The sequence below is a fragment of the Pholcus phalangioides genome, unplaced genomic scaffold (assembly GCF_987345545.1).
Source record: "Pholcus phalangioides strain wild (caught in Gottingen) unplaced genomic scaffold, Ppha-v1.0 ptg000013l_1, whole genome shotgun sequence".
Lineage (NCBI taxonomy): Eukaryota > Metazoa > Arthropoda > Arachnida > Araneae > Pholcidae > Pholcus > Pholcus phalangioides.
Window position 1 is genome coordinate 5,731,750 of NW_028301606.1, and position 12,637 is coordinate 5,744,386.

The window sequence follows — 12,637 nt, forward strand, 5'->3', positions numbered from 1 at the left end:
TGACAGCAAAAAAGAGCGCAAGACCGAGGTTTTTTGCTAAAAAAAGTGGAAAAAGTGACCTGGGCCTGAAAATACGTAATAAAAGTGACTAGTTTCTAAAAAAGTGACTATTAGTGAAAAAAGTGGCCCGTGCCGAGCCCTGCGGTTGGAAGGGCCTTTGGGTCCCTAGAGGTCACAAAGTGTATGCTTTTTACGTTTATATATTTGTATCTATGTATATGTTGGTGTCTGTACATATGTTTGTGTGTTTTGTTATATTAAAAAAAAGAATGATAAAAAAACTTACTTTAAAATCACCCAAGATTTCTCTTTCCCATGCATTGAATCGTAAAACTGAATTTTTTTGGTGCGGAAATCAATGACCTAACCAAATAATTAATAACAAAATACAAATATTATACAAACACAATTACATATACAGTTTATTTCATTAAAAATAAAAAAATACCAATAGAAAATAAAACATTTCAAGAAAAATAATTCAACTTTATATCTAGGTACCAAAACACTAAATATTTAATGCAGCAAATTTCATGTTTGAGAAACCAGTCAAATTTATTTTGAATTTAGCATTTTTATTGAAATGACTTAACATATAATATTACTCTGGATTGAAAACATTAAATTTTATAAAAAGACATGGCTGTGCCAGAGTACTGCCACTTTAGGTTTAAAGCTGTGTCAAATGTCAATATATCATTTTGTTACAATGCATTTTGATCATTCCATTGGTTAGAACTACTGCACAACTAATTAGACTGGGACTTGTAGTTTATAGCCAATTCAGAAAAGAAAGATTTTTTTGTGTCTCACAGAAAAGTTGGTGCATTAACTTCTAGGTATGGGACATAACTGTAGCAATATGCTGTGCAGCCATCTCAGTGCCATTTCTGTTGCTGTCGGGAAAGACACTGACAACAATATCAAATTTGGGACATCTCTGAATATCCTTTGGTAATAGAGTAGGCAAGTTCTTCATCTAACATGAGCTACCAGTACCAGCGTGTCACACATTTAACATAGTTTTATTAACAGGTTATCAAAAGATTATGTAGAAAAGTTTTTTTTTTAAATTTCTAATATTCTGTTAGTGATACCTCGGCTAACAAAGATAATTCATTCCAGAATCACATTCGTTAGCTGAAACGTGAAGCTGAGTACACTAGTCGAATTTTCCATTGAATTTTATGGAAAATCATTTGATTTGAAAAACTTCGGAGTAACTTCCATAAAACACTAAGAAGTGAGCATTGGAAAGCAATTCCAAGATGGAAATAAATTAATCTGGCTCAAGTGATTGTTAGCATCAGAGTTGGTGCAATGGTAAGATGCTTGTCTACCACAAGTAAGACTAATACTACTGAATAATAATACTAAACCACACATACACATGTGGAACTTGATATAGCCATAATTTCATAACCACCATGAAGGCTACTGTCAATACTACAGGTTTGATTCTCGGGAAGAAAATAGGTAACAAAACAAAGATTGTATAGATCTCATTCATTCACCATCTCAAACTTCGTTGAAGAACTAGATTCAACGTTAAATACCATTAAAACGAAAAATATTATATTAATCGGTGACATCAATATAAATATACTTAATCCTGCTTCAAATGACGAATCAAATTACATGGATATATTGTCAGGATATGGATTTTTACCACTCATCAATGATGTAATGAGACACACATCTGGTACTTGTATCGATCACATATATTTATGTAATTCATCTAACATTATTGGATATTACTCGTCCATAATCAAAACTGATATTACCGATCACTACCCGATTGTTTGTAAGTTACAATTTGATTCTCCTAACTTAAATAAATCGAATACAGTCGTGCAAGCAATGAAAAGGAAAGTTAAACTACACTGCTATGACATCATATCTTCAAAATTACAAATTTAAAACTGATAATTTGCATAGTGGACTTGTTTTCGATCACTTTTTTTCTACTTTACACACTATTGTTCAGAATCACTCCAGATATGTGAGTAATGCTTCTATAAGAAATTATGGGAAACCGTGGGTTACTAACGAAATTTGTTGTTTAATAAAAAATAAACAAAAACTGTATCTGAAAACTAAAAAATACATTTCAGTTGAATCAGCTTACAGAAATGCAACATCACTAACTAAATCAAAAATTAGAATTGCCAAGAAAAACTACTACTCAACCGAATTTACTAAGTGTCAGAATAATGCTGAACGCTGGAAATTTGTTAATAACATACTGGGTGCAAAACAAATATTCTCCCTGATAATCTTGAACCTCAAAACGTGGATAATCAATTCAATTCACATTTTATTAATGTCTCATCAAACGGAGGAGTTTCGGATGATGCTCATGAACAATATATTCAAAACATCAATAACTCCATTTTTCTCTTCCCTCAGATATTGCTGAAGTAAAAAAAAATCATAAATAATTTAAAAACTTCAGTTACATCTTCTGATTCAATTAATGCAAAAGTTTGGAAACATATTCCGGATAATATTCTATATATATTTTCCAGGCTTATGAATGATAGTTTGGAAAATGGAATTTTTCCGGATTCATTAAAACACGACGTCATAACCCCAATCTACAAAACAGGAGACAAAAATGACTTGAACAATTATAGACCCGTTTCAGTTCTTTGTACAGCATCAAAAATTATCAAAACAATTACGAGAGACTTTTTTCATATTTAAATGTGCATAATTTCTTTTCAAACAACCAACATGGTTTTCTTTCAAATAGAAATACAGAAACTGCATTTCTTGAATTTAGTAACTATATTGTTGATAATATAGACAAATCAAAGAAAACAATAGCTATCTTCCTGGATATACGAAAATGTTTCGACAGCATTGACCATAACATTTTACTTGATAAACTTCAACTGTATGGAATTAGAGGTAATGCACATAGCCTATTTAAATCATACTTTAAGAATAGGATCCAAAGAGTTAAATGTGGCAAATATATTAGTACTCCGATGTCCATGAAGAAAGGAATTCCTCAAGGATCTACTTTAGGGCCACTACTTTTTACTATATTTATCAACGATTTCTGTAACCTTGATTTCGTTGCTAAAATGATAACATTCGCTGATGATACTGCATTACTTTATTCAGCAATAGATCATCAATCTTTAACGAACACCGTAAATCATGGCTTAATTAAAGTTCGCAATTGGTTTATTGCAAATAATCTTGAAATTAATGTATCGAAAACAAAATTTATGAGCTTTCCTTTGCATAACAATACAGAAATTAGATACAATATTATTTTTCATAGCCAAAACTGCCCATGTAACTTTTCGTGCGCATGTTCATCTTTAGAACAAGTATCTTCATTAAAGTATCTTGGTGTACATATAGATAACAACCTAAAATGGAAAACACATATAAAACACATGCAATCAAAACTTCGATACACCCTATACAAATTCTATTACCTTAAGCAATATGTAAATCAACCTTTTCTACTGTCATTTTATTATGCAGTTATTCATTCACATATATTATATGGCCTGACTGTATGGGGAAGCAATTACATAAGCACTTTACACCCCATTATTCAAATGCAAAAAAAAAATAATAAGAGCACTTACTAACGACTATTCCACTCCTTCACACGAACTTTTTCTAAACCTAAATATATTACCCCTTCGTTATCTATATTTTCACAGATCGATAATTCTTCTACATAAAAATTAAAAATCAACTCGATTTACCCTTCAATACTTCAAGAACATCGAGAAGATTTAGCAATACATTATCTATACCACTTATTCATAGAACAGTAAAGAGAAATCACTTTGCGTTTCTTGTTCCGAAATTTTACAACAATCTGCCATCTGACATTCTTGACTACACTTCAATATTTGTATTAAAAAACGTCTCAAACAATATTTGCTCTCTATAAATGATATTGAAAGTTATTTTTAATATGCAATATATTTTTTCCCTATTGAGCTCTCGCAAAAAAAAAAGGAAAACCCATCACTCAAAAAATTTCTGAATCGCACCTTCCATTGTTGCCATTATTTACCTTAATACTAATTATTTGCTTCATTTATAATTCATTTTATTTATATAAATAAAACAAATCAATAATCTTAATTCAAATCAATGTAATATTTTGTGTATGTATGTCATATTCATTAGATGATTTCTCTGTCTTGCGTTTTTTCATTGTTTTTTTTAATTATTAGTTTATTATTAATATTTACTATTCGTGTTTGAAAATTAACTTAATAATAATCGTGTCCACCAGTATGGATCAACAACGATCCATTGGATGGATTTTTTTCTTCGTTTTGCCAATGTAAGTTTTATAATGTGATGAATAAAATTGAAATTGAATTGAAATTCTTCGCTATCTGACCTGAGGTATCCATGATAGATGGCACCTTCATTTCCCTCCCAACTCGATTATAATAAATTGTTGTATGGTGCTATGAGCAGAGTGTGTGGTAAAAGTAGTAGTAGTTACTCATTGGATTTGTTTTACTTGGTACAAAAATGTCACTCAAAACTTGATTGTTTTATGTTAGAACATCCATCCATATCAACTTTCTGTGGAGGAAAACAATGATTTTTTTTGGATGGTGGTTACTTTAGCACTAACTCAAATAGGAATTCATGAAATTAAAATTTGTTAATTGTCATCCATATTAAGCATTCATCTGCTACAAAACAGCATGAAAAAAATGTGTTAAAAGTTTGCTACATATTTTGAACATTATTTTCTCAAAATATACTCACAGCCAAGCACCAATGAATACCGAGATGAACTGGCACCAGGATTATTTCATATGAAAAGATGTCAACTTTTCTGGTCCAGCGTTTCACAGATGAATAGCCTTTGAGTCGGAGCGTGGGAAAAAAGAAAGTATTGAAGGAATACACAGATGGATAACCAGGTTGTTTGGATCTTTCAACAATCAATTCTAGATAGAAGTTCAAAATCTAAAGGGGAAAAAATTATAAGGGAGATTTAAAAATCAAATCTAAAGATAAAAATTTTGTAAAAAAGAAAAAATTGTAACAAAAAAGTTTACTTCAGCATGAATAAAATTTTCACTCTTTTAAAGTACTTTCAATCTCCTTACGGAATCACATGCAATTTACATGTAACATTTTCCGGTAAAGTTCTACAACTATAAATTTTTCACACGGTTTCTAAACACATTGGCAGTGATGCACTGGGTGCATCAGATTCCAGAAATTTCAGGAAAATTTTATTCATACATTAACTTATGTTGGGCAAAGAATTCTATCTTCATGCCAAATTTTTATTATGGAGCTTCAATTTTTCATTTGCTCGAACAATATTTCTAATTGTAGGTCACTTTTAAAATGAGTTTGTCATAGCTCTCTCTCTGAACAGTGTATAAAGAAAAAAAAGGGTTTTTTTTTCACACCCCAAACATGGATATTCAACAAAAAAATTCCAAAGGTTAATTTCAGATTAGTTTCGACATAATAATCACTGCAAATGTTTTAGAAAGTACAGTAGAACCTTGTTTACACAATGCTGAAGGGGCAACTTTGAGATGTTGTATGAATGTGAAAGTCATAACAGAAACAGTTTTAAATGAGGGTGAACACACCCCACATGGTCAAAAATCAAATTTTTGCATTTCATTTTTGAAGATTCTGTTCAAAATAACCTGAATGTACAAAAAACAATCCAGAAAAAAAAATCATGATCAGGATAGCATTACCTTTACTTGAATCTTTATGGTTTTGATATTCTTTCACGGACAAAAAAGGAAAAAAAAATGTAATTTTTTTTGAAGCAAGTTTTGTAAAATTAGTATTTTAAAGTCAAGAGGACAAACTTTTACAAGAGGCAAGACACCACTAAAAGAAATTATATTATGAAAGAACCGATACTACCCATTTTATTTATTACATGCACTATTGCTTCCAAAAAAATCTGCTTTATCATTTCCTTGACCAAAACTTCAGAAGAAAAATAATTAAAAATCTTAACATTCCAAATTTTGTATTTGTTTTTTTTTTCAGGTTTTTTTTCTTCCTTCGCTATCATTTCCCTAATTATTATCAAATACTGTATTTGCGTACTTCTCCCTTCCCTCACTTTTGCAAATATTTTCAATTCCTCTCAACTATTTTTCATATTCCTGACTTACAAGGCCATTAAGAACCCTGTATTCTTTCAAGTCTAGATTTTTTCCAATGTTTTAGGCATGATGCTGGAAATTAACTCAGGGGCCTTCACTCAAAAAATTAAAAAGAGTAGGATGGGGGAGGGTAGCCCCTTAGACAACTTAATCATAGCATAACAAAAAAAAAAAAAAAAAATTGAAATGTATAAATATATATATAATTTTTTTTCCATAGCACTATTTCAGTATCCTGTAAGATTGACTTGAGCGAAAGCAAAATGACAGAAATGAGTTTGTTACAAAAAAAACTTTTGGCCAAAATAGGGTATATTAGCAACGACGCCTAATTCTTTTGTCTCCTCACAATATATATTACATACTGTTTTGGAGTCTTCCACAGTGCAGTCTGTCAACTCTCTTCACAGAATCGACAATGTCTTAACAAGTTGAGTCTCTCTTTTAGTCAACAATGCACACAGCAAATTATGAAGACAAGTTTAAGAATGACGCTCTTTCGAGACCATTTCCAAAAGCACAGTGGAAAATGTGTAAATTACAAGGTTTGATATAAATAAGTCAAGGTGGACCAGATGATTTTACTGTGTTATATCCATCTTTTTTTTTTTTAAAGGATTCGTTTGAATTTTAGCGCTCAATGCCAGTGTAATCATTTTTGACAAATAAAGCATTTTTGTTTCTAGCTCTTTCTTGAGAATTGTAAATATTGTTTATGCTTCTGCATGCCCTAAAAATACAGAAGACAATTGAATGTTATTGGATATCACCAGTCATAAAACCTAGAATTGGCCTATGTATCCAACTGCTTTATTATGCAAATTGTTGTTTCACCTATGCTAAACACAAAATGTACACCATAATTTTGAATGATGAATGTTAGTTACTGTCCAAGACCATGAAGCAGCAAATGGTATTTAGGAATGTTATTTTTTATACACAGCGAACATGTGCAACCTACAAAATTATTTTTTCAATCAGGCAGAAGTTTTCAATCACTACTTTACCTGTTGACCCTCAAACTACAAGCAAATAAAAAAAATTAATAACCCACCAAATAGTCCACATACACCCCTTCCCCAAATAACTTTAAAAACGATACAAGTTCAACTTTGGCAGAATCATTAATTGCAATCTACTACATTTGAATTATTTGGCATTATATCGATGATTCTTTCCTCAATTAAAATCATACGAATTTTGTTGATAGGATTTTCTAAAAAGTAGGACTCCCGCTAACTACACGCACATGAGAAAACACAAGAGGGGGCATCTGTGGAATAGCGACTTTTCAAAAGTTTAAATTTGTTTGTATAAGGCTTCCAGAATTACCAGCAACAGGACAAAATTTATGATGGCAACATTCATAAAAGATGATTTCATCTACTTATTGAAAAAGCCTACAAAATTTTCAGAATTTGACTGATAAAAATTTTGTTTCCCAAAGTTTAGGGTTCTGATGTAATGGAAGCATCGCGGAATCAAAGTTGGCTGACATATAAGTGAAATATTTTAGCAATAAAATTTACAGAAATGAATCAGAACAAAATATAAACATTGCATAAATGAGGTTTCACTACAGGGTTTGCGCTGCCGATTCCATTGATGGTCGCCGTGTCCATTTGATGGTCAAATCAACCCCTTAATGCAGTTATTTTGGAATTTGCATTTTATGATGCGTCAATTTGGCTTAAGTTCTCTCTCATTTGGCTATAACTTTTTCCATTTCAGTAGCCAAATTGCTACAATTGATAAAAAGTCAGGGAGAACCCTGTTTCACTATATTATCATTTAATTAAATAGTCCCAGTCTGAGAAAAGTTCTACCAAGAATGTGTGCGATGACTTCATTTTTATTCACATTTGGTGCAATTAATCAACTTGAAATACAGTGAAAATCTTGTGCAATGATCACACACAATTCCTTGTGGAAAACACTAATATAGAAATAATATGTGTTTTCAGTTTTGGGATCTGAGGAATATTAATGGAGTTATAACATTTTAAATTTTTGTGTATGTTCCAAACACCCAACGAAAGTAAATTTCTCCCTCACCAGGGGGGGGGGGGGGGGGAGGAGGGAGATTGAACCTTTTGGAAAACAAACGGAAATATTCAATCCCTTTAGAAGCCAAGTTCGATCATCTTTCATAATTGCCACTTTTTTCTTTTCATGAAGAGTGATATTATATAACAAGGTTATATTCCCCCCCACTATATTGACAAATTTATCACCAGATTTGTAAAGTGTTGGCCAAATGAGATTTACTTGAAAAAAATGTTTAACTAAAATCAACACTTTTTAGCCAAAATGTGGTAATTTGCTCTACCTCACTGTTAAGTTAAAACACTTGAAGGGAAGGTGCATGCAGTACATAGTATTTATTGCATGGTCTTTTGTTTATGCTGTCGTTTCAAACAGAGATTACATGTTGATCAATAAAACAGGGCAATTTTCTCTCCCCCCCCCCCCACATATAGGGCAGGGATCCCTAGATTGTGATCTTCTGCGGGCCGGGCCTACAAGCCAGACTTTTCCCGGCTATTCAATAGTGAATTTAGAGGATGAAAAAAACAATGACGATTGTTCTGGGCCACAGAGCTAGAGCCCTGTCAGCATGTGTGGGGAGTAATCAATGTTGGTCTTAAGACCAACAAAAACCAAGTGATTTTTCTGAGACCCCTAACCAGGCAAATTTACATGCATACTCCTAGAAAATTTTAACTATATCTCATTTTTGTGAGGCTCCCCCTCTTTTCTTGAGTTACAAGGCAGTGCCCCAGTGGGCCCATGCATCAAGACGCCACTGCATAAATGAAAAATTCAAATCTTCAAGTTTGAACTGAAAAACAAATCTCATCTCAAAACTGTTAGCGATACTCTATTCTTTTAAATGAAACAAATCAAATAAACACAGACATTGCACAACTTTGATCAAATCAAAAACATTTTTCATTTTGGTAATAACGAACGATAAAAATGTTAAAATTGCACATACACATGAGGAAAAAAACTGATTTGTTTTTTCCATGTTTCTCTTTAGTGTTATACCAATGTTATCTACTTTGAAAAATGCTAGATGTATGTTTGATGTATGTTCAGTGAATTCGGCAGGATTTGGAAGTGGCGTCATTAACTTCTAAAGCTTTATAACTCATTAGTTATGGGTCAAATCAAAAAACTGGAAACAAAATTTTTGAATCAGTTTTTCACAAGCAATCACGTGTGTAAGTATTGGGCAGTCTATAGTTATCACCTTGTAGGCTATAGATCCAAATATATATGGGTCATTCTCACAAAATTGGATAAAAAATGAAAAGAATTCATCAAAAATAAATATCAAAAACCCAAAAACATTTTTTAGGGACAGTTCTTTACTTGCGTTAATGAATAAAAAATAGTCAGCAGCAAAGTTCGATAAATGGTGAAAATAGTTAAGTTTCCCCATGTTCAGAGATGGACAAATCCAACAATGCATTTTGCCTATTTCAAGAGAGCATTCATTTGATATTTATGCTTGACATTTGGAACATGTTCCATCTATTTTGGTTGCTCATCTTCATTTTGAACAAACACAGATACTCTGAGCAATTTTTGTCAATTGCATTTTGTGTGTGTTTTTTCCTCATTCCTTTTCCCACCAATGCTATGGGTGCAACAGATTTTTAATTTTCTGTTTATTTCACTAGAGCACAAGGGGCATTCTTAAAGCAAAGCCTTCAGAGATGAAACATTATTGCAGCTTGATGTTCCAATCAAGAAATCTGGATTTTTTTTATCCCCTCTAACTTATGATCAAACCTTTCTTTTGATTACCTAATGTCAGGACTAACCTAAACATGTGATTTTCAGAAATAATAGAATTCTTTGAAGTGAAATATGTGGTAAAGTTGAAATAATTTTAAATTACAGTCGGCTCTCCATATTTGCAGGGGTTACATTCTGGGGGTGACAGCGAATACAAAAAATCTGTGAATAACCGAAACCATAGGTTTTTTTGTATGTCTCGTTTATTGAACAGCGTGAGAAGTGCAGGGCAATGCAGAGGTTGAAAAGAATGCAAAAGAGGGTGCAGCGATTGTTGATGTTTTCTGAAATAGCATTGTGATTTCTGTGTTTGCCGTTTCTTCTTCATATCATCAAGTACAATGGAGCATGATGACAAGGTTCAGGGTTTAAGCTGGATAAAAATTCCTTTTGCAAAAAAGCGAAAATGGTGAGAAAAGTTATAGCAAAATGCTACAATGCTAATGTAATGATTGATGGTTGGATGTCTACTCGTTTCGTACCTCCTGTATATGCATTGTTGCAAAAGTGATTACTACTTCTTTCATATTCTACGATTTTCTTTCGCATTTTGCAAAAAATACAACCATAGCTTAAACCCTGACAAGGTTTCTTCTACCAATTTTTCTACATGTGAAGAACGTGCCATACAGGGATCTGTTATGAAAACAATACATTGCTAATTTGAACTTACGAAGCCCTTCCGCTATCTTACGCATGGTGAACTTGTCTTCCACTTCTTTATCTCAATATTCTTTATCTAATACCACTTAGGAGCAGTCAACTGCATTGATTCCTCTTCGGTCAATTATGAATTTCTCAGTTCTCTGAATTGCTATTAATTAGCTGTTTGAGTTCTACATACATATCATTGAACCCTTCTCCACCCACCTGTTTCACAAATGTGATAATTTTATAATCTCTTCAGTCGGCTCTATAGAAATGGCTGTGTCCTTTAGCGCACATAGTGGCCAGAGGTTAATTTAACTCGAGGCGAATGTTTCTCTTTCAGGATTCCTCCCTTTTTTCATCGTATTTCAAATTTTATTATACAATTTCTCTATGGAAGAATATACAGGCAAGTGAAATTGTTTTGCTGCATGTACTAAAACATAAATGTAGGTTTGGGCTACATAAAGTAGTTCCGTAAGAGTACAATGTACATACTGTATTAGGTATTGAAATTGTTTTCTTTCTTAGCCGGATACATTTGCATTGCAATACAATAACATGAAAAAAAAGCCTTTTTCAATCTTTTCAATCTAATGTACAATTTTTCAGAGAAAGTTGTACTTGCATTTGTTGTAAAATGATCTGTATAATGACCTCCCAATATAACGTCCTTTTTCCATGAAATGATGAAGGGGCGATCATTATAATGAGAGAGAGAGCTTCGACTGTTTTTTTTTATCTTTAGAAAGTCATTATTTTAAAATTTGAAAAATGGGCTTCTGACAGCCAGAAGGATATTTCCTAAAAAAAAATTAAAATTTGTTCAAAAAAATTATAAAAATCTATTCATGAAAAAATTAAAAACAGGGTGGTGACTTGCCAGAAACCAGAATATAAATAGAAAGTGACAAAAAAATGTTCTGAGCCAAATATATTTGATGTAAGCTGCCGGAGACACAAATTAGTCGATTTCATGAGAATCACTCACATATGATGTATTGCTTATACAGTGTAACCTTCCATAATGGGCACTTCTAGTTAGCGGACACTTCCCATTAGCTGACACTTTTTGAATTATGTCAACAGGATTCAATGTACTTTATTATATATTTAAGGACACAATATTCTGTCAGAAGGATGTAAATGACAGAGAGGTTGCCTTTTATAAGGATAGCCTATTACTCTTTGATCCTGATACATTCCATAGTGTTAATATATTCTATCCATAATATGCTTCTCTGGTCCTTTGAGTAGCTTTGTAGCGGTGCTTCAATGTATAAACAAAATAGACATTAATAATCAAAAGAACAAATTGTTCAACTTGCCTCATCATTCAGCCAATTTAAGTTCTGGAGTGTATCTATATCCTTGCCCATAACTTGAACAGTGTTGTTTAACTTGCTCAGCACAACCTTGGAGTTGGAGTGATTGAAGGCACTGTCGATAACGTCATCCATCTCAGGAGTTATTTCTGAAAAAATTATGCTATTTCCTTAGAAAGCTTATATCCATCATAAAAATGTAACTAAGTTTTATCAGCATGGTGGAGGGGGGGGGGTGCTTAAAGGGTATATTTTTGAAAGTTTTTTCCTACCTAAGATTTAATTTAAGCATTTTTGTTTTCAAAGTTTGATAGATGACTGAGATCAAAGATAATAAACTATTGTATGGTCTTCATACGTCTTTTTTCTCAGATTATGTATATATATTGTTTATTTCTCAATTCACTCTTGGCTGCATAATGGTCTCAGATCTAATCAGAACATGACCAACAGTTGCTGAGCAAATTTCAAATGAACAAGCTTCTACGGCACTGAAAAGATGTGAATCTAGAGCAGATAAATTAGAAGTTGGTGTGCTAACAATTCAGTGGCCTGTTGGTTTTCAATGATTTTTAAATTACTTTTTTTTAATGGACCAAAGAGTTTTGATACCTTTATTATCAAATCAGATCGATCAGAATTTTCATGCTGGTTTACGGCATATGAGGCAACTATGAGAAGTAAGGACTGAGTTTCACTGAAACT

The 12,637-nt window shown here is 32.3% G+C and overlaps 1 protein-coding gene across 2 annotated transcripts in view; it reads right to left on the reverse strand.

The window, feature by feature from the left end:
* LOC149078497 (uncharacterized) overlaps positions 1-12,637 on the reverse strand; it is a 76,716-nt gene that overhangs the window by 15,637 nt on the left and 48,442 nt on the right. For both annotated transcript variants that reach the window (XM_089240609.1, XM_089240608.1), the window contains exons 14-16: positions 11,936-12,081; positions 4,768-4,971; positions 287-363 (exon numbers count right to left, since the gene is read on the reverse strand). In XM_089240609.1, the coding sequence (XP_089096735.1) occupies positions 287-363; positions 4,768-4,971; positions 11,936-12,081 (427 nt within the window). The remainder of the gene's footprint in view (positions 1-286; positions 364-4,767; positions 4,972-11,935; positions 12,082-12,637) is intronic.